This window comes from Chaetodon auriga, chromosome 11, assembly GCF_051107435.1.
Source record: "Chaetodon auriga isolate fChaAug3 chromosome 11, fChaAug3.hap1, whole genome shotgun sequence".
Classification (NCBI taxonomy): domain Eukaryota; kingdom Metazoa; phylum Chordata; class Actinopteri; order Chaetodontiformes; family Chaetodontidae; genus Chaetodon; species Chaetodon auriga.
In genome coordinates, this window is record NC_135084.1 from 4419278 (window position 1) to 4442099 (window position 22822).

The window sequence follows — 22822 nt, forward strand, 5'->3', positions numbered from 1 at the left end:
TTTGTCCCCCATCTGTAAATATAGTATGCTATGCTCCCCTGTACTGTAGATGGATGCATAAATATGAATATGTTCTAATACAGTATATGCTGTGTTGTTCCTCGTGCTCTGCGGGCCTCAGCTCCCGGTCTTCCTCCCATCATGCCATTGGTTGGTGAATCTGAAGGTCTGCAGTCGATCGCAGACCATCTGGGCACACATACTGTGGTATGGCTGAGGAGATTCTGTGTTTGGCCTTTTGGGCATTTTCTGCAGCCTGCTTACACCCACAGTATGCATGTATTTAGTCCAAAGCTCTCTCATTTCTTATTGCCAGCTGAAATCTAACATCACATCAAACATGGACTTGATGTAATAGTGTGGTTTTCTGGGAACAGATTTTTTTGAATTTTTATTACATTACATCCAGAAAACTGTATTTGCCAACTTGACGTTGCCTTGCCCTTTAGAAAGTACTGATTCCCTTTGCCTCAATCCTCTTCAGCTATCTAACCTCTTGGTCACATAACAGCTTTCTATCATCAGTCATGTTTCCAATGTCTTTTCCCCCATGTGAAGGTGTGATGCCAGATGCATGTTTGCCACCCACAGAGGAGTGACTGTTGTGACTTCCACACAAACGTGACATCGCTCTACATGGCTGTCTTCTATTGGTGACTGTGGTGTGCTGCCAGTTATGTAGCATCGATGGGACATTCATATGTTTGAGTGCCCAATTTACAGTGTCAAGGAACCAGAATAAATGGAAACTCCTGTGCGGGTCATTAAAACACACTTCCTGCACTGGTGTAATTTCATGAGATTACTGAAGAATTTACTCTCTACGGCACTACTTTGTCATGACTGCTGCTTCGATGCACTGTTAAAATGGTGGATGTCCAGTGCACTTCTAATGCAAGATTAATTTCTGTTAGTGAAATAAAAGAACATTCACAAATCCATCAATGTATTAAGACAACTTTATAAAAAATTCAAAATTAACAAAGCATTTGTAATAAAGTACCTTTGGAGGTAACTGCAAAAAGTGTTTAGATATTACTATATGATAAAGATGTCAACTGAAAAGGCACTTATTAAACCTTTTAAAAAGCATTTATTGATAATTCACTGACCACACCCTCAGTGTGGCATTGGCTGGCTACCTGGGTTTCATCTTGATATTTGTCATTTCCTCAAACAAATACAAAACAAAGCAATCTAACTGAAACAGTAGTACGAACTCACAAAAAAAAAAGCAGAAAAAATGTAAAGTACCATACATTGTCAAAATGACAAACATTACCAGTGCAACTGCATCTGCGTGTGTGTCCAGTGTCACCCAGTAAGCTACAACGCAGGCTAAAATATCTGCACAAAATCCATAAATCAACACTGAGACTGATGATGTGGCTCTAGAACCCAATGAACAAAAAATAAACAAAAAAGCATCATTAGTCTTTAGCCTAGCAGTCAAACAGGGATCTTAAAGTCAGACAGGCAGAGCTTAAGCATTCAAAATGGGGAACTCCTGTACAAAAGAAACTCATTCTTGGCTCCTGAGCAATGGCTGTTAACTGTTTTGAGGAATGAACTGAAAGGTAAACCACAATCCCCTCACAGAAAAATATCTGTGGGACTATTGATATCTGGCTGACAGTTCCCTTAGGATGCATTTACATATCAGTTCATGCTTACATCAATCGAACATTCACACAGCCATTCGTGCATCCGCCTATCCTATCCATACTGTTCATTCTTTGGTACATTTAAAGCATGTCATCTTCTCCTCCACCATACATGTCAGCCAATTTCTTGAAGCGGGGTCCCCATTCACTGAGGCAGTCATAGTCCTGGTCTCCGCTGCTCGATGAGTTCAGAGAGGAGAGGCTTCCTGCGTCAGAGCCGCCTCCTTCATAGTCAAACACCAACAGGGAGTCGTAGGGGGGCGCTGTTGGGTCGTTGTCAGCTGCCTTCAGGTTCTGAGAGAGGAGCAGAGGATATATGTCCACATTTTACTTAGTTACACACACACACACACGCACGCACATATGTAAATAGGCTGTGACATAGGTGGTGATAAGAGCTTTGCTATTCAAATACAGTAAAATAATGTATTTCACTGGAATCTTCGAGAGCAGAATTTCTAATAAAGAATGTGGCAACATGTGATCGCTCCATTTCAAATCTTTACTTTTTCCTCAAAAAACCTCCCACTAATTTCTAAAAGCAGTGACATACAACCAACTGTAACCATGCTCGATTATAGTTTCGTTTATATAAGCTCTTCACTCACATCATCGATGAAGTTGCCAATTTCCTCTGGGTTGGCGGGGCGGGGCCGGTACTGAGGAGCTGGCATGAAGTTTGGCATCACATCATTCCTGAACACCTCCGGCCTGTTGTCCAGACCACGGTGGAGAACACTCAGGTCATAGTCCTGATGGAGAACACATGTTGGGGTTACACAAAAGATGCTGCATCTTTCATTTGAACAAAAAGGTGTTAATTGCATTTCTACAACCCTGATTCCAAAAAAGTGTGCAATGTCTTCCAAATCCTTTTGGACCTATATGCAATTGAACACAGCGCAAAGAAAGATATTTAATGTTCAAACTGATCAACTTTAGGGTCTCTGAAAATATACACTCATACTGAATTTGATGGCTTACCAACAGATCTACTGGTGTTAGAATACAAGTCCAGCTGGTTAAGATCAGACTTTCCACCAACCAATGCCTGACCAACAGCACTGCTTAACTGTGACATGTGCCTCTTATTTCCAGATTGAAAATGTAGTGTTTTTTTTCCTCATCTCAAAGAAATTAGTCTCAACCTCTGTCTTAAGGTACCTGATCATCTTCTCCGCCTCCCTCTTCATCATAATGGTAGATGTTGTCTCTGATATCGTCATCCTGGAGTAGAGGCTCCTTCTTCTCTCCTCTTCTCCGTCTCGCCAACAACAGCAGCAGCATCACCAGCACTGATCATACAGAACACAAAGCTTAATACAATACACCTACATGACTCAGTCACCACAAGTCCAACCGTTTCCTACAGAGCACAGAAAGGGGAGGTAAGGTCAAGTGGTTACAGCTGAGCCAATCAGCAGAAGAGTTTGTAATAGTACTGCTGGACTGGTCATTTACAAGTAGATGTTCTATATTTATTTGCTGTTAACAAAAACTCAAACCAACACTGAATGTATCATCTAACATGCAGTGTCAGTGTATCAAAGCCTGACATATCGTATTCCTCTGAGCCATATGCCATAGAGCTCCACTGTCAAAAACTATTAAATGAGCTCATCAATGAGCCACACCGTTGAATGTGTTCACTTATTAACAAGAGCAGACACACTGCAGTTTATTTTGACTAAAATCCACATACACCATCCTGCTGTCCCAAAAACTCACTAGAGTTGTGGAAATGTGGATTCATTTGCCAGTAAATATAGCCCTCAACAACTGCACTATTTCACCAGCCTTAGCCTTCAGACCTGTCACCCATTTGGTCCTGTTGAACTATGAGTGAAATATCAATCAAGGCTCCAACCACTATTGAAGAAACACTATCATAACTTCTCTTTGGTTTCCAAGCTATTATTAAAAGCTACAGTCCCCAGAATTGTGATGAGCATTGTTCCTTATTTAACTAAAATCAGATGTTAGACTTACTGAGCAGTAATAGGATGCCTCCCAGTATTCCCAGGATTACGGGCAGTCCGGTCTCACCGGCCACACGCATGCAGTGCACTTGTTCCCCTTTGCAGTCGCACACTGTGGCCTGGACGGTACTGTCCTGCTCTAGACCCTGGTTGTCTGAAACCCTCAGAATCACAGTGTACGCTCCACTGGGCAGCTCAGTGGCTAAATTCAGAATAATGCCTGTTCCTGTAACAAAGAAAAAAAAAACAGAGGAACATTTACTTTACAAACCCTCTATTGTCTGAGTTTTTTGGCAGAAAAAAATTTTCTGACCTGACCTTTAAGTTTCTCACAGAACTGGCTATTTGATTGGATGGTATTAGTTTGTGCCTTGCTATGTTTAAAAACAACTTCACCAAGATGCCAAAAAGATTTAATTTTCAGTTGTGTGTATTAATATTTTACATACTGGAGTCGTTCATCCTAGCGGTCCAGTTGGTCTTCGATGAGCCCTGTAAGGAGACGCTGTATGGAGCAGCAAAGCCTGGTCCATCTTTATCTGTTACTGACAGCAGCTGAGGAGCCGTTTCCTTGTTACACACCTGAGAAAACACAATGTCAGATTCAAACCTTTGTTTATACTGATAATATTACTGCAGGCCAGTACTTCTACCTCTGCAGTTAATCATTTAATTGCTGATTCGACTACATTCATTTAGTCACATCTTCACAATCGGCAATGCTCAGCAATGTATGAAATTTCATCTTCAATTGTAGAAATTTCATCTACATTAAGATTTCTCAAAAACAAGACAGCTTTTGTGAAAGGAGACACACCCTAATTTCACGTTCCTCGATGGCGGGTGGATTGTCATTGACATCTTCAAGCTTGATCACTAGAGTACCAGTTCCTGTGGCTGGGACTTCGTCTGGTGAGGGGACAGACATACACAGGCAAACACATCAGGAGAGCTACATTCACTCAGTTCTAGGGAAGCAGTAATATCAGAGTAAGATAAAGTCCATATCTAGATAATTTTTTGGTCCTAAAGTAGAGATGGGAATTGATAAAGGTTTTATTGATAACAATGCCATAATTGAATCTGCTTATCGGTCCAATTTCTTATCAATTCGCTTATTGATCCCTTAGAAATTTTAGTCAAGCTGGCTGTAGCCAAGAGCTAGTTGTAGCAACAGTCTGTCATCGAAAATGGGTGAAATGAGAGAATTTAAATTTTCTTACAGAAAACAAATCTGCGAAGTCTGCCTTTGTAGCAATAATGCTATCATAACAGGATAATTACCAAAGGTAAAAGATGTGCTGCTCAGTTGGGAAACAGGGGCAAAACATGGCATTCCTGGAATTTATGCCCATATTGTGTAGAAAGATGTTTCAGTTTATTGCTCCTGTTTCCACCCTTACTTAAAATTATTAGACATTACAACTAGCACTGTGGTCATCTTTCCTCATGAAATGAAGTTTCTGATTTCATATGAAGACTGTTTCTCCCTTCTTGATGCAAATTTCCAGCAGTGTAGACGTTGATGTCATTGTTTGGCAATATGCAACTGTCACAAAAACATGCCTGCATCGATAAAAGGAACTGAGAAGCTTGGAGGCTTTCGATTCTCATGGATTGGACAATTTGGAACAGAATGCGTTTCTTAATTCCCATCTCAACCCTAAAGCACTTCTGAAAACAATATGAGTTTGTACAAGTGTAAGTCTTTCCTCCCACTTACCATTGTCATATGCCCCAATCAATACTGTGTATTTGTTATCCTTGACGAAGGTGGACTCTCTATCCATGGGGTTTCTCACCGTAATCAGTCCCGTCTCTTTTGCCACAGCTAGCCACCCTGCAGGATCTCTAATCATTCTATACCTGGATATAGACAAGAATCACATCAAAATGATTACACAAAAAATTAGCACAAAAAAAGTCCAAGCAGTTAATTGACAATGACTTAAGATTTTTTCTTCCACACTTAGTAAGTCTTCACATTTAACAAGGCTTACAAGGTTTTGAGCACCCTTCTTCCCTACCATAACTACATGGTTATTTGTCTGGTAATCAAAGATCAGAACTGTAGTTTCCAAGTATTGACACAGAATGTGCTGGAAATTACAGGATGGAGGATTTGCACCCTGTACATAAGCTTTATCTCATTCAGTAAAATCTGTTACATTTTATCCCAAGTAATGCAGCCATCATGAGCAGGCTCAGAAGATTTGGTGATAGTCTCTTTACTGCACTGAAGCTGAAGCTTGTTTAATGATCTTCTTTATCCACTTTTCTCTAGCAGTGATAATCTTGTATTTTAAATACACGTTTAAAGTAAAAATCAGAGTTTGATCTTACATGACTGTCTGTTTGCGTGCAGTGTCTGGGTCAGAAGCAATGTACCGCACCACTTCACTGCCAACGGCAAGGTCCTCCTTTTTTGATATGAGCTTCTCTACTGGCTCAAAGATTGGAGCTTCATTGACATCCTCCACATTCACCACTACAGTGGCAGTGGCAGTGGGCAGTGGAGTAGCAAAAGGAACCTCATTTTGCACTGCAACCAACAGAGTGTGCTTGCTGCTCCTCTCAAAGTCCAGACCCTGGTTGGAAGGGAGGAAAAGCACAGCAGCACAACGTATCAGACAAATGTCTTACAAGTCATTCTGCTATACAACCAAAACACAACTTCCTTCAAAAGTGAAATGAAATACTTATTGACCTTTATTGAATGTTTTTATCTCACAATGTTAACATTGTCGCTTATTTGAGAATTCTTGGTTTATGTCCTACCTTGGCTGTAGAAATGATTCCTTCATGTTTGTTAGTTCCTGTTTTAACAGTGAAAAGTCCTCCAGGATCACCACCAACAATGGTGAACTTGGCATTCCAGCTTGGAGAATGTGGCTCATCACCATCTGTTACTGACATCGTAATGACCTGAATGTCCACTTTATTTTCTGCAACTGTCGCCTCGTACTGTGAGAATGCAAGGGATGTGTTAAAAGCGTGAGTGTGAAACAAACATGGAAAACAAGAACTGAAAAAAATGTTGTTCCTTGTTAACTAACAAAAACACATATATTTTTTAACATTAGCCTGCTGAAATGACAACTGCTGCTGCTAGATTTTAATCAGCACACCAACCTATAACACCAAAAATACTACAGTTAGTTAATGCTAATGATATGTGACCCCTTGCCCTTAGAAGTAACATTAGCAAGCCAGCCATATATAGGGGATTGAAACTGCTGAAATAAAAAAAATAATGAATAAATAAATTACTCAGTCATAAAAAAATAAATATTCTATTAAATATGGCTAGATTATTAATACTTAGTTGAAAATGAAACAGAAATGCATTAAGAAATGTAAAAAAAAAAAAAATACAGATAAATACGTTTGGGGAAATAAATTGGGGGGAAATGCATAGGGGAAATAATGAAGAAATAAATAATAAAAATAAGAACGTAAATTTCAAAATAAATAAATGTAACTACATGTAACGGAAAATTAAACGAGAAAGTATATAAACAGGGGAATAAATATAAAGGTACATCACCACAAAGCAAATCCAAACAAATATTAAATTATCACATTCTATGAATTAATGTCCATATCTATTTTGAACATTAATTTTGGTGCATTTAATGGCATATTAATTATTTATGGATTAATTTATTTTTTATTTTATCACTTCAGTCCTCCATCAAAACATACTCTGATCTGCTCTAATACATAAGCAGATTAACATATTGTTAAATCAATTCAGTGCAGTTTTTGCACTACTGTATTTTTGGAAAGGTGGCATAAATGACAACAGCCCCATAAGCACTGCTTCAGCATACGTCAGACCTCTGGAGTTTGACAGATCTGCTGTGCCTCTTTATGATTGCTAAGCTATGATTGGACAATTGCTCTTTGGGGTAGGGATTTAGAAAACAGTACATATCCAGTGTCAAGTATGTTGTACTTACGGTGGGTTGAGTGAAGGCCGGAGCATTGTCGTTGCTATCTGTGACAGTAAGGATTACTTTGGCTGTTCCACTTGACCCTTCTCCCACCATGTCTGCTGCTTGCACCGTCAGAGTGTACTTTGGGTATTTCTGTTAGACAACACAGTTTAACAGATTAGTTTGAAGGCTTTTGAGCCATCACATAGTCTTCAACCTGAGCATAAACCCTAAATATATGCTGATGAAAAGGTGGTCCTAAAATCCTTATTTCATTTGTTTCTTATGACAAACACAAAATCTGTATTTATGGACCCTACTTTACCATGTCTTTGCGACCAGGTGACTGTAGATTGACTGTGTAAGTTTAATCAGTAGTTTCATGAACCAGTTTAAAAGCAGAACAAAAACCATTTTTAAGTCCATTTTGGTGCAGTTGTTTGGTCTGCACCAGAGCTTGCATGAAAGCATTTACACTGGCTTAACTGAACCAGGACAGATGGGAAAACAGGAATATGTTTGAGACACAGATCATTTCAACAGTTAGTTGTAGAAATATGCCAAGACAAGTGAAATGGGTTTTAAAAGCCTCACCTCTCTGTCTAGTCCACCAGCATTGACTCTAATGAACCCAGTGACTGGGTTGATGACAAACAGATTGTCACTGGGCAACTTGGGGTCCTGGTTTAAAATACGGTACCGAATGTCCGAGTTGTCATTATTTGGCTCGTCCAGATCTGTGGCCGTAACCTTAATCACCTCATAGCCTGGAAAAAGGGAAGACAGAAGGGGAAATTAAGTACAAAGGCTTCCAAAAGTATTCAGAGCACTTCATTAAAGAGGTGATTTACAAAATAAATAATGACCTGAGCAGTGTCCAAAGTTGCTTTTGACTTTGCCACCTAACACACCTTAGAGTCCTTTACACTGAATTCCCTCATTAGTGAATAGGGGAAGATTTCTAAGTAATCAAGAAGGTGCGGGGGCTTTAGTTTCATTACTTAGCTCACTTCAGTGGCAGACGCTCATTGCTTGCCAATTTGTTCTCTTCCCTGTTCTTCTGGACCTAACACTGGCACCTCACTAGACCCATATACTTTCAACTGGAAACTTTTGTTAAGTCTCTCTGTGTGTGCTTTGATTAAAAATTTTCATTGTTGCTTATATAGATATACATATATACACACACACACACACACATGTGTGTGTGTGTGTGTTTGTGTATATATATATATATATTAGGGGTGGGACTCGATTAAAAAAATTAATCTAATTAATTAGAGGCTTTGTGATTAATCTCAATAAATCGCAGTTTAATGGTATAACAATATTTGCCACAAGAAGCCACATTTTGCTTCATTTGCTCCAGTGTGGGTTGCCGGCACCGCTTGCATTTCGTAGCAACGATAGCGGAGGAGAGGACTCACAACTGTAAAGTTACAAGTCTCGAAATACTACTGTTTTAGCAGCACGGAATGTGGTTTTAAGATTATTTTATGTGAGAAAGTGGATGTTAAAACTTAAAATCTGTGGTCGATTCATCACGATAGCGCGTAGTTTAAAATTTGCTCCAAAGTTTTCGGAGATAACCGGCAGACGAGCTGCGATGGTGACGTCATCAAGTACACTGCCGTCCCTATTGCAGAATGACCGTCCTGCGTCCTCCCGTCCTGGAGAGACTGTACTCCCAGGTCGAACTTGCTGAGTCCGAACTGCCAAGTTCGTAAGTCCGAACTTGGCGTACTTGGTATTGAGAAACGACCCTAGCTCTGACGCGTCTTGTGCATCAGTGTGATCGGTGGACCAGGAACTCGTGCACTTACAAACGTTCTGTGTTGTCTGGAGTGAAAACTGCGATTAAATGCGTTAAGTTTTTGAACGCGTTTTCTTTTTGTAATTAATTAATCGTAATTAACACGTTAAAGTCCCACCCCTAAAAATATATATGTATAAAAGAAAACTGCCATCTTTGGCCAATTCCATGTTTAAATTAGAAAAAGTTGCATTCTGGACTGACACATGCACTGTGTAGTATTGCCCTAATGTTCAGGATTTTATTATATCAAAGTTTAGACCAAACAGTGGCATCTCCTGCTCGTGTTCAACAGTATGTTTCACTTTTACAGGACTGGATATCTTTTTCAGCCTTAAATGAGATTCACTGACAGTACCTATTGGTGAGGCCTCAGGAACATCTCCCAGGAAGGTGTCTTGAGTGAAAATAGGTTTGTTGTCGTTCTGGTCAATGACATTCACGATAATATCCATAGGCTCTTCGGCATATTGTGAACCTTCTGCCACAGCATGAGCTTTAAACTGCACACAAAAACATTTGAATTATAATACTGTACATGCCAGAACAATTCTTACAGATGCTTTCATTCCATATTACTAGAGCATGCACATGCAAGTGACATGGAGGACATTCATAAGTGACTGATGTACAGGTCGCGGTAGCACACCAAAATAGGAAGTGAAGAAGAATACTGTTAGCAAGTACTTTAAACATACAGTACATTTAAACGATGAAGGATTGTATAACACTTAAAAAAAAAATCGGCTTTGCAAATGTTTTTGGACAAAGGAAATGGAGACATAACACATTTGAATGCATACAAACAATGGCTGGTGAGAAACATCGAATGTAACCGGAGCTTTTGCATATATGAGAAAACTCCACCATGCATCTTTGGTTATTTACAATAATTTCTATCTAGGTGTCTGTTCTTTTTAAAGAAGAAAATGATGGAGATTACAGACTGCACTGGGCATTGTGATCTTACAGGCCTGTGGAATCTCCTGTCAGTTTTTAATTCAGTGGGCAGTTTATCTGTCCTAAGAATGTTTTGGACAAAAACATTTTATCTTACAGTGAGAGGCTCTGATCTTACTGATCTGACTCTGATAAGTGGCCAAATGCATGTATGTATGTATAATACTGACAGTAGAGAGGATGTTTACCGTGTACTTGGCTTGTGCCTCTCGGTCCAGTGGTTGAGTGAGGTACAGATTACCAGTGTCCCTGTCCATAGTGAAGAGACCAACAGGGTCCTTATCAGCTCCTGGACCCTCAATGCTGTAATAAATCTTCTTGACTTTATCTTCATTAGAACGGATCTGGAACAAAACACACCAGAGTTTTAACACTGTCAATGACTACAACAATCGTTACAACATTGCGAAACAATTTCAACTACAGTAAGGACGTAGTGCAGATGATTTGATTTCTGCTGCATTTAAATTTCCAAGGCACAGAAACTGAGAGCAGCCTGCTTATAATATTCTACATCCTGTTATCAACGTCTCAGCACTGTTTTATCATATCAGCCATGGCACACCTGAAAACAACTTAGCTCTCTCTCATTATTGCAAGGAAACAATGTTTTGATTTCTCCCAACAGGACAATTAAAACTATTGCCATAAGAAATCAACTCTGTTGTCCTATGAAAACAAGGGAGGTAATTTTATCTCAAGTCAACAGGGTTAATACATAACTAGAATTACACCTTACTGAGGGAGGAGTGGTGAGAGACAAAAGACAACTGAAATCTCGTAAGATAAAAATAATTTAACAAAACTAAAACATAGATGAAAATTAGAGCTCAATGACTGCAGTGGAATCCAACACGGAGAAACAAATATTCAACGTTCAGTAACAAATTCACAAGGGGTTTTAATTCCGCTTACTTGAGACACTTTAAGGGGGTAGGGTCCTCTGTCATTCTCAGCAACATTGATGTCAGGAATAACCCAGTCTCTCTTCCTCCTCCTCAGTCCTGCACCAGACACAGGGAAATGTAGAACGGGCACCTGGAAAAACACAAAAACTTAGTAATACGGGGTTGAATAATACAACACACCTAAAATAAATCAACTGCACTAATTTCATAGTACCCATCATCATGCATCTTCTACTGTCTAACCTCCATGTCATTTGCAGAGTCCACTTCAGCAAGGTGGTGCTGTTGGTTATGGTGTTTGTGGTCTCCATGGTGATGCTCAGCATTTTGGTGGTGATTCTCATGGCGATGCTCATGGTACAGTACCCTGACAGGAAGAGTAATTTTGCTACGTTGTGAATCCAAGGAATGGATGGAGAAATCCCTGTGTCCATCATGAAGAAAAACTGGTCTCTTTACCTAGTGGGGGAAAAAAAAAACAAAAAAAACACACTCATCAGAAAAGGCCAACATGATGATAACGGTTTTGAATTTAAGAAAGCTCTCTACTTGACAAAATCAAGCTTGGGCAAACTGAACTGCTGAGACGGTTTGAGGATATTCTTTGCCAACATGTGTGGGGTAGATTGAAAAACAGTGTTACTGCCATTCAACTAAATCTCTGCAACATTTCAGGTGGGTCCAGGTCAAATACAAATTGACAGGACAACAAAACAGAAGTATTCACTGAAACCTTTTCACACACTAATGTAATGTAAAGAAAAACATAATAAAACTGACTCATGCAGGCGTCTCTCTCAATATATTAATAATACTGACACATCTTATTAGATGTGTCAGTATTATTAACATTGTTATTATTATTAAACCTCTATTTAACCAGGTAAATCCCACTGAGATCAGAAAATCTCTTTTTCATGGCTGCCCTGTACAAGATAGCAGCATTTCTGTGTTTAAAGCAACATTCATGCAAAAACATTAGTTTTACAATAAGGCGTTAAACTCTACTCACCACCACGGTGCCATCTGTCTGTACCATGAAACGGGGGTCATCACTGATGAACAAAAATCTTGTGCGATCTGTGCAGTGAGTGAAGTCCACTGGGATTGGACAGAAGAAATAGTTATCCGTTACAAATGCAGTATATACAATACAGAGAAAACAAAGAAACAATTGGCAGCACATAAATTAATGCACACCCTTTTGCAACTGTGTTAAAAACTGACACAGATTGAATCTGCATCTCTTACATACGGTCAGGATATGGACCAAAATATAATTTAAGGCAGACTAGGAGCAAACTACACCACAAACTAGGCTTTGTCATGTCACCTGTCATCATTTAGCCACGCTCTTATCGCCGCACTTAGCAAGATTGTTGCCAGATCGCATGTAGGAAATGTAAAATGTCATGTTCAAAACTAGCAGATACAAAAAAAGAAAGATTAACAGTAAAAAATTATGCAATTAAGGACAAGTGGACTGAGAAATAAATAATAAATTTGTTTTGAGTAGCAGGAGTCAGGTGTCACTTATCCCATGACAAGAGTAAAGAGAACTGACCAACAAGATGATAGCGAATTTCAGATGTAACCCAAGCACTAACAGAACCTGATAACTTTAGTGAGCATGGCTGTCTGAGTCAGCGCATCAAAAAGTCTCTGTTTCCATCCATCCAGACTACAACGCAATCCCAGAGTTCTCAGACTGAAACAGGGTTAACAGCTTGTCTAAAAGTCTCCGTTTTCAGGATTCTAAAACGCTGGAATAGTGTGAATAGTCTGACAAAGCTGGTGGTATTTCAACTGAACATACAGGAGGGTGTGCTGCACTTTCAAAAACTTCACAAAAACCAAAGGAAAAAAAAAAATTCACCTTCAGAACCATACAAAGTTTCTATAGAAGCGGATTGAAAACTTTAAAGTTTCAGCTTAGAAACAAGCTCTAGTGTGCACTGAAAGCCCATTTATAGTCAGAAATGTCACAGAATGCTTAAAAGAAGCACAGTGAATCTGCCCCTGGATGAATACAGCTTCTTGTCAACTGTGGCCATACCTTTCGATACCTTTCATGCAAATGCTCAATGAAAATGACCAGTTGTCAGTTTGATGTACACAGCAATGTACACTGAATGACCAAAAGTTAATTATTGAGTTCAGGTGTTTCAGCCGCACCCATCATTAACAATGACATTCAATCCAACACACAGCCCTGAAAACTCCACAGACAAACATTATGAATTTAGAATAGGTCACAAAGACCCCAGTGACTCTAAATGTGTCACAGAACGCCACCTTTGGAAAAAAAAAAACAGTATTTAAGTTTGGACATTTATGTATTCAGTTGTTTTATTTTTAAACTTTAAACAAACAAACAAAAAAAGCTCAGTGTGTTCAACGGACAATTGTTCCAAACTTCAACCTTAACTTTGGAAGCACAACTTAACCTCTCAGTTGTTGAGAATGCTGTTAATCTGGCATGAAAATCGTTAGTGAAATGAAGCATGTAAAATGAATGAGCAAAACTGTGACAGCAACGTTATGGGGATTTATAACCACATTTATCCAGCAGGGGACTCTCTCTCCCCAGTCTGATCAGTGCAAATAACATGTGATTAACTGAGTAGCTCAGTGAGTCAGACTCATGTGTTGTATACCAAAGGTCCCTGGTTCAAAGTTTGCTATGATCTTTGTTTGGATCAATTCTTTTTCATGCAATTAACATTATTCTGTTAATGATAACGGTGTACCTATCAAATTTAAATCAATTTACTAAATAAACATGGCAAAACTCATTAATCCCTGGAATTAATTGCGTTTATTTTTTATGCTCTTTATTAATGAGTGCAGGTTTCACAGACCTTTCAACCTTCTTTGTCTGCGACACCCCTTGCAAATCTTAAACTCTACCTGTTGAAGGAGCGAAAATGAAACACGGCAGCAAGCAAAAATGATAACGATAAACGATTTTCCAGTTTTAGAAAAAGCATGAAAACCTGAAGCCACTGAGAGACAGATGGGGCTTGACAAGTTTTCCACCTGAGTAGAAGACAAATAAAGATGCTAATGAACATCTGAAAGCTTAAGTGCCCAACTGTTTAGACGTGTGCAGACTACAGTCCTGAGGGACACCAAGTATCCTGATGAAAGAGCAGATTTTAAATTTTAACCTTAAACATTTCAGATATCAAAATAGTTCTGCCAAAAATGGTTCACCTTTGACCATAAGCAGGACATATGACTTGTTTGACATTTGTCAAACCTAACCTAGTTTATTTTTGTTGCTGCTAAAAAATTTTAAGTTAACATTACAGAACCACCTTCTGTGTTGAGAATGCTGTGAACCTGTGCTCAAAACCCTTCTGTAAAACTAATTAATGCTCACAACTCTTACTTTAATGCATTTGAGATTTATAACCACCAATATGAAGCAGGTGTCTTTTCATCATTCTGACAACTGTATGCTCCATGGTTTTGTGTAATTTGTCACTCTCAACTTTACCAGTATATGTAAATAAATCAAACAAAATCCTTGACAGACACCATTCCACAAGCAACAGCTAGAAACAACATTAATTCAGTATTTACAGGGGGAGCCCTGTTTAACTTCATTATTTTGGTGTGAGTTGCAGAGTTGTGCAGATATGAGCTGCAGATATGTCTGCTTTCTCTTTACTATCATAGAACTAGATATTAGTTATATATTCTTCCATTAATGGCTTTCTTCTAAGCTGAGCTGGTTTGAAGTAGCAGTTAGCTATAAACTAATCTCCACAAGGCAGTAATGTCAGACTACTGTTATGGGAGTCAAAAATAACCCGACATGGATGGTAAGGCATCACGTTTACTCAGTTGCTGCAGGAGAGACCTCGTTCATTTAGCTTTCTTCATCATAATGTTGCTGTCCCCTTTAAATGTACTGATGAGGGTAGATCTAACTAAACTGACTGACTCAGCAGGGCACACAGCTGAGTCATTAAACTCGTCGAGTTAATAAGGAGTTGGGTTCCCTTCACTGGTCAGCACTCATCTCAGTACTGACCACTGGTAACAGACCGACTGCACATAAACTTGCTGTGTGTGTTGTGTAAAATGATGACAACTAGATAGAAATCGCGACGCAAACAAACATCAGAATTATTGATACTTTCATAATGTATTTTACACAGGTAAAAATGCAAAAAGGTCATTAGTGTGAATTAAGCAAGTGGACTATTTTTTGTTTTATATGCAACTAGGTCCAGTATGAACTAAATTTGTCATGTGACCTTGTATTTCTTTGACTAACTGATTAGTCGGTTTCATTGATTTGTCTTACAATCAACTAACAGTAAAAAACTATCTCTGATATTGTATCCCTCCTGCTAAGAAAGACAATAAACACCTGACACCATACTTTTCCAGGAGGATATTATTATGCATCTGCCACTAAACAGACAGGCTTTGTTGAAAGTAAAACAAGCATAACACACCACCAACCAGCTGATCAAGACCAAGCACACACTTGACAGCTGGACAGCTGATTTGGTTGTCCCAGAAGAGTTTACACTGTGTATATGTCAGCAGGGTCATTATGGACTCTCTGGGCTCCAAAGAGCTGACATTTCTCTCAATAGACTCTGGCTGTTAGTGCTCCTGTATGAAAGTGAAGCTCACCCCCGCCTCTAGCCCAGTGATATGCTGAAGTAGTCCATGGTGACCCTGAACAGGATAATCAGTATTGTGGGACAGCTATTTTTCAATGTCTCAGTGCCAGCATTCACTCTCACGCCAAGATAACAGGCAACTTACGCTCAGTGTGAAGTACAGTGATCCCAGAACACATTTCCTCTACATTTATACCTTTTCAGAAGACTACAGGGTAGAACCTAACTGATGCTGAACAAGTTTTTAAGCTACGTAGAGCAAACCAGAAGTCTGCTTCAAGGGCAACAAAGATATGACAATCAGACAGACACCTATACCACATCGCAGAGGGTCGTTAAGATATTCTAATGAGGCAGATGAAAAGAAAAGAGAAAAGCGGAAAACTTTTAAAACATCTATTCATCAAGTCAAAACACAAAAATCATATAATCCACTCTAATAAATGTGCTTTTTTTTTTTTTTTTGAGTATCTGGCACCATTTTAGAAGCAAGGCCTGCTAAACAGGCTCAGGGACTTTGTTTTGCCCTGCAGTATTACATGAGGTGCAGAGTGAGTGCAAGCTGAGACCTGAGGTTGTTTGGACTACATGTGAGAACAATGTGAACAGCTTATCGGCAGAAGGCCGCCTGAGCAAGAGGAGCACTTAAAAAAACATTTCGTTTATAACTGTAACTCAGGTCTACATGAGTCCATGGCTAAACCTTTTTTTTCCCTAAATTTTACAGTCTAGAAGTAATCTATGAACAATGATAGTGAATACTGGAAGCAAACACGTCATAGTTTCATTCAGGTGTGTGTGCATTAGGCAATGAGTGAGAACAGCTTCCTGGATCGTTCTTACCTTTGCCCAGTCTCATGCCTCTGTTCAGCTGCTTCCTGGCCACTTTGAAAATCAACACATCTGTTTGGAATCCTGGTGTACATGTTGGCTCCTCCGTCGCCACTAAGGCTGAGGCCTACGAGTGGAAAAACAGCCTTTTAATGAATCATAATGCAGATACATGAAAACCGTGCAATTAGTAAGCTACAAGAGGAACTGTTTCAGTCTGATTTTCTCGAGGAAACATTAAATGGTATTCAGTTGGTGTGATTAAAAGAGGATATTAAACTCGTATGTAATCCCCAACTGAAAGCATGATGAGTCATTGAGTCAATGTAGGGCTGAAACTAAGAAATATTTTATTTATTGATTAATCTCTCAATGTTTTTCTGTACACCACAAGTGATACCAAGGTGAGGTCGTCTTTGTTGTGTTCGACCAACAATCCAAAAGTCAGTCAATCTAACAGAAGCAGAAAAGGCATCAAATTCACATTTAAAAAGCTGTGACTAGCACAGCTGCATTTTTGTAGAATTAATTAATAGTTCAAATTGTTTTTTACTCAGCTCTGTCTACCAATCACTGAAACTCAGGAAACTGGGCCTAAAAAGCTGCTCGGTGACCGCTGACATCATCTTTAAACCAAATCATTTTGAAAATACAGATTCTGTAGAAAATAGAATTCTTATATGTTTATCAAACAACTTAAACACAAAACAAACGACAAATGTGCTTGTAAGCGATGAAACCGAAACGTGTTAGATTGGAATTTAACCTGCTGACAACGTCATCAACGGAACAAGGGCGAGGCCCCGCGGAGCCACCGAGTCCTCGAGGGGAGAGGGAGCCCAACTATGGAAAATGGCGATTGAAAGCTGCCTTGCGTGTTAAAGCTCTGACACGTACAGATAAAAATTACTTAAAAAATTACTCGTGAGCTCAGACCTCTTCAATTCAGCCTCGTTAAATGCACGAAGCAGCACTTATTAAAATACTATTCGCCATTAACATCCGCCCCAACCACCGACCTCCGGTCAGTTAAATACAGTATGGAGCCGCAGCAAGTGACTGATAGAAGCAAGCTGAAGGATTGACTGGAAGAACAAGCTGCTTGTTGCAAAGTTATCTTCAGTTATTAACATCCCCCATAAAAAACACCCGAGTAGTTTTCTATCATATACGGCAGCGACATTAACAAACATTTTTTTCTTTTTTGTTTGTTTGCTTCTTTTTAACAGATAAACACTACAGAAGTACAGACATGGCAGGAAGCCGATTCCAGAGGTAAGACAGAACGACAGCCGGAAATCTCACCTGAAAAGCGACGATTAACACAGCCAAACCCGCGAACCGAGCGGTCCCCATCTGCATGTAATCCTCTCTCAATAGTCCTTGCAATGAAAGAAAAAGTTCAATCAATCAGAAATATATCCCTTCGCGACTCCTCTGCGTGGTTTCTTTGTCTTGTCTCCTGGAGGGAGTTTCAGTACTGAGAGTTCAGCTGGAGGAGTGACTGCAGGTACTTTCAGCGGATGACGTCAGCTTACAGGTGCGCGGGTTCCGTCTTCCTCATATGGTCATTGAGCTGAAGCCTCCTGAAAGAGCAGAGACGAGCAGCTTCTCTTACTTCCTGTTTATCGACAGGTAGAGCTAACGCCAGATAATAAAAGATATGCTGACAGCGCTCTTATTTATCACTAATGAGTCGAATTCTGGCTGAGAGAGCAGCATTCTACAGCTTTCTGTTTCATTTCCTCTTACTGACAATCACTGCCCAACAAACCGCTCCGTTCCCCTCCGACACACACACAAGGTTGTACTTCTGTTCTGGTGAGGACACTCATTAACATAATACGCTGTCCAGCCCCTTACCCTAACCTTACCCATCGCAGCTAAATGCCTAACTCCAACCCTTACACTAATCCTAAGGAGTTCACTTTCCAAAAATATCCTGACTCCCAAAGTCTAAAACTCAAATTGGTACTCACACACACACGCAGGCACGCACACACACACACACACACACACCCACACACACACACACACACACACACACACACACACACACACACACACACACAGACACACACACATGCTGGACTGGCCATTAGGACATCTGGTGGGCAAGGTTCACAACAAAATAACCTTTTTAACTTAACTTGTTTAAAGACTCATAACCAGACTTGTTATGTGGAGGACTTGGTGGTCCAGATAACCAGTGGTCTCTGTTAGGTAGTTAAATTCCAAACATGTGGATAAATACTGGAGCGGCGCAAAATCAACAAACAAAAAGAGAGAAGACATAAAGGTGGTGCTGAAAAGTGAAGAGGGAAGTGGTTGAAGTCTCTCGAGGCTGTGTGATGCAGACAAATGTTTTAAAATAACACATTATTTATTTGGCAGTCGACCAGTCAATCATCTGAGCATACTGCAGCGGAGAGGAGAGAGCAGCCCAGTGAGCCCAGTCACACACCAGTTCAGCTGATAGCAGGGGTGGAGCCTGATACTGAAAAAATTCAGGGCTTAGCCCAAGCCTAGGGGGGCCTGGGGGCATGAGGGGGCATGAGAGATTTTTTTTCTCCTTTTTTTTATCAAATTGTTCTCCAATTGTCTTCATCACTCCGAAACCATAACACAACAAATGTTGAGGATGACTAATTTTCACCCCTGCCACCTAGAAAGAGGCAAAAATTTTCTGATGTTACTATTTCTGCATTACACAACATAGGGTAGAGTAGGTCTACCTGTGGTGTGGGCCCATTTTTAATCCCAGTCCGTTCCCAAAACTCTATATTCTAATACTGATGACACTTGTTTTCATATTTCATTTGAAACTAGCCTGTGGGAATATGTAACCAGTTGAGAAGTGCTGAAGGAAACAATTTTCTTTTGTAAAGTCAAACCAACCTGAAGAGTGTTTGTCAAGCCATTAGTGTGAAACTGGTCTGAAAACCACCCAGTGGCTCTCTGACAGCCAGTGGAGGTTGCAGGTTCCCCATTTCCATACAACTAAATGAGGTCGTTCCCTAATTCAAAATGGTGAGTGTCACATGCCATAGTGCTGTGTGTGTGTGTGTGTGTGTGTGTGTGTGTGTGTTCGTTGTTTTGTATCTCTTTCTGTTCTCTCCTGTGTGTGAGTCTCTCCAGGTACTGACCTCCCCTGTGTTGCAGCTGCAGTGAATGATTGATTGCAGCTATTTTCAACCCTCTCATGAGGGCCTGGAGCTCAAAGCCCAGGGTTCCCATTTTATAAAACAATGCATAGGATCCATATTACAAGTGTATGAGTGGGCAAAAGTCAAAAATGGCATGAGCCAAAACAAAATCTGACTTGAAACTGTGTGTACACACACCTGTGGGCAATGTTCACTTCATAAATTAGAGTCCATCTGGTAATTTATGAATGTGGATCAGCCTCATATCATGCCCTCTACACGCCGACATTCAACCATAAGTGGTCAATACAAAGTTCCACTTGAATGTCAGTGCATATAAATGAGCGTATTGATCATTGCTACATTGTGCTGAATCATGGCAACAACTGAGAGAAAGAAAATTAATTTTTCTGACACAGAAATGGAAGTGCTTGTGGGTGAGGTGGAGGTCAGAAAGCACATATTGTTTGGTGGCCACAGCAGTAGGATAACAAACAAAAGAAAATACAGGGAGCGGCAACACATTGCTGCTGTGGTTAATTCAATAAGCGTCACAGACACGACGGCACCAGAAAGCTAAAAAAGTGGTCAGATCTGAAGGTGGAGGCAAAAAAAAAAAAAAAGAATTGCATCCAACCTTCAGAGTGCGTCTGCTACTGGTGGGGGTAAGGGCACACCAGCACTGGAAACCCAAATAGCTTCAATACTCAGGCAGCTTTGGGCTGATAACGAGGATATATGAGGATAGTAACGATGGTGAGAGAGCTGTCGCTGTCCTTATTTCCAGATTTTGCTCATTTACAAAATCCATCCATTGCAGGCGGTGAATATGTGCTGGGTGAGGCGACTGGACAACACTGAGTGTGTGTGGTGGTCACCATGGTGTCAAAGTAGCACAGCCATGTTCAGCGTTTTTACACAAATGAACCGTATGAAAACAGTCGTGCTTGGTAATAAGCACAGTATAATGTTTTGCAATTCTTTAATGCTATTTGAAGTAATCTTGGATTTCTCCAGTGGATGATGATAATTTCATCAGTTACAGTCCAGCCCTCTCATCTGTGCTCTGCGGGTTAGGAGTATGATGGTGAGAAAGCACTGATGAAATGCTGAGTGGACTTTGATTTAAGATAAAAAATAACACTGATAGTTTGAATGCTTATGATAACATGTATTCATAATCCAAATTTGATATGAAGTCAGATGACGTGTGAGAGGCACTGTTATACAATCTGGTTTCTGTTCACCACCTCACCGTCTGCATCGCAGATTTTCCCTGTCTCTAAAAAGTACATACACATGGGTCTGAGTTTATGCACAGGCGAACGCCTTGTTTTTATACATCACATCTTTTGCCAAGGAAGCGGTTTGTGTGTGTGCAATGGTTATAAATGTGACCCCCAGAGAGAGCAACAGGCATTGTCAGTGGGTCAGTCCGCGTGTGCCAGGTTTGGCAGTCTTTCTTCCTTTTTGGAGGGATGGCGCTTATGTGCATTTGGCTGGACTCCAGTGGTAGAGGGAACCTCGCTGCCTTTTGGATGGATATTATCTGTGTCAGTATTTTAAGTTAATGTTCATTTGTCTTTTGTTGTAAGTGTTTACTTTTGAGTTTCATTTGTTAATAAATTCCTTGCTTATGCATATACTTCAGTTCCCCTGATTCTTTTTCCCTGGTTAATTTTTATTATTACTCCCCTCATCCCTTGGATTCACTCTGGGAATGTAACACTGAGACAGGACAGATTTCAGAATTTCATGCAACACAGATTTTAGGGAAGATTTGATGGATTCCGTTTTGATGCTATATTTATCCTGTACACAGATTAGGCTCAGTGTCAGCCGGGATACTCCCAAGAAGGGTGACTCGGCTCTCAGACAAAACAGTTGTCAGGATACTTAAATGCAGCCAATACAGTGTTGGTATAGTGGCTGATGCTAATTTCAGGATGTGTTGTAGTACACAGAGATACAATCATAATGTGCTCATAGAAGTCATTCCCCATGGTGATAAACCATCATTAAGCCCAAAGTAAAGAGCAGTTCATCCATCCATCCTGACTGTCTGGACATCAGCTGACTGAAAGACTAGGAGGTGAATCGCCTGCAGTGGGATCTGTTTGCAATCAGACAACTCCCCCACCCATACATTTTTAACATGTATTCAACATGTTATGTGGTCTGCTATACGTGCACAATTCATTTTGACAAAATGATTCACCAAAGAAATCTTGAAATACATAAACTGTTTTTGAATACAATAAGTCGGTAGCATAACTCCTCTTGAAATTGAAATTAGTTTAGTTTAGATAGTTTTCCAGTTAGAATTTCACACCAGCTGATTTCTGTCTTGTGACGAGACTAGTTCATCGATAAGTGTGACAATAGCTCCAACTCAGGCTTGATCCCCTGGAAGACGCAGCCCACAAACATGACTCCTACAATGGACCTGAAAGCCAGGTTAAACACGTTATTCTTCCCCAATACACACAGCCTTACAGAGATCAAAACTAATTGTGTATTCAAGTGGTACTCATCAATTTGCGAACATTTCAAAGTTTAGGGTTTGCCAACAAAATGCAAATAACCCTCAAAAAACATGAGCAACTGTCTGACAACAGTGTGAGTTGTCATGTTCCACTCACATTCTATTTTCTTTAATGGATCCCCATTAGTTTCCTCAAAGTGGCCCCGAGTCTTCCTGGTATTCTCCTTAGCACAACAACAAAAAATAGCAAAAATACAAATTAAAATCACACTGTATCAATAAGACCAAAACACTCAGTATATGTCAAGCATAAAGAGATAGAAAACAAATGAAATAACTAAACTGATAAAACATCAAACAACAGTGGTCTGTAAAAGAATATAAAACAAAACTGTCAAAAACACTGCCAAAAAATAAATTCAAAAGAATTACCAAAACAGCTACATGCTGAA

At 39.8% G+C, this 22822-nt stretch overlaps 1 protein-coding gene across 1 annotated transcript; it reads right to left on the bottom strand.

The window, feature by feature from the left end:
* Positions 1 to 1305: 1305 nt before the first annotated feature.
* LOC143328656 (cadherin-1-like) lies at positions 1306 to 18468 on the bottom strand. Its single transcript, XM_076743930.1, has 18 exons — positions 18045 to 18468; positions 16752 to 16866; positions 12275 to 12363; positions 11506 to 11721; positions 11270 to 11392; positions 10543 to 10698; positions 9753 to 9897; positions 8176 to 8348; positions 7606 to 7734; positions 6422 to 6607; positions 5987 to 6231; positions 5367 to 5509; positions 4461 to 4552; positions 4093 to 4225; positions 3654 to 3869; positions 2829 to 2959; positions 2273 to 2416; positions 1306 to 1958 (listed from the first exon to the last, which is right to left on the bottom strand). Exons 1-18 carry the CDS (start codon positions 18099 to 18101, stop codon positions 1746 to 1748), a joined length of 2706 nt encoding a protein of 901 aa, XP_076600045.1. The 5' UTR covers positions 18102 to 18468; the 3' UTR covers positions 1306 to 1745.
* Positions 18469 to 22822: the final 4354 nt, after the last annotated feature.

Excerpts from the sequence above, each read along its gene's own strand:
- LOC143328656 (XM_076743930.1), bottom strand. The coding sequence starts at position 18,101 with ATGCAGATGGGGACCGCTCGGTTCGCGGGTTTGGCTGTGTTAATCGTC. Across the intron at positions 6,608-7,605 it reads CGGCCTTCACTCAACCCACC|TACGAGGCGACAGTTGCAGA; the intron begins GTAAGTACAACA and ends GCATTCTCACAG. Across the intron at positions 2,960-3,653 it reads AGGCATCCTATTACTGCTCA|TGCTGGTGATGCTGCTGCTG; the intron begins GTAAGTCTAACA and ends CTGTATGATCAG.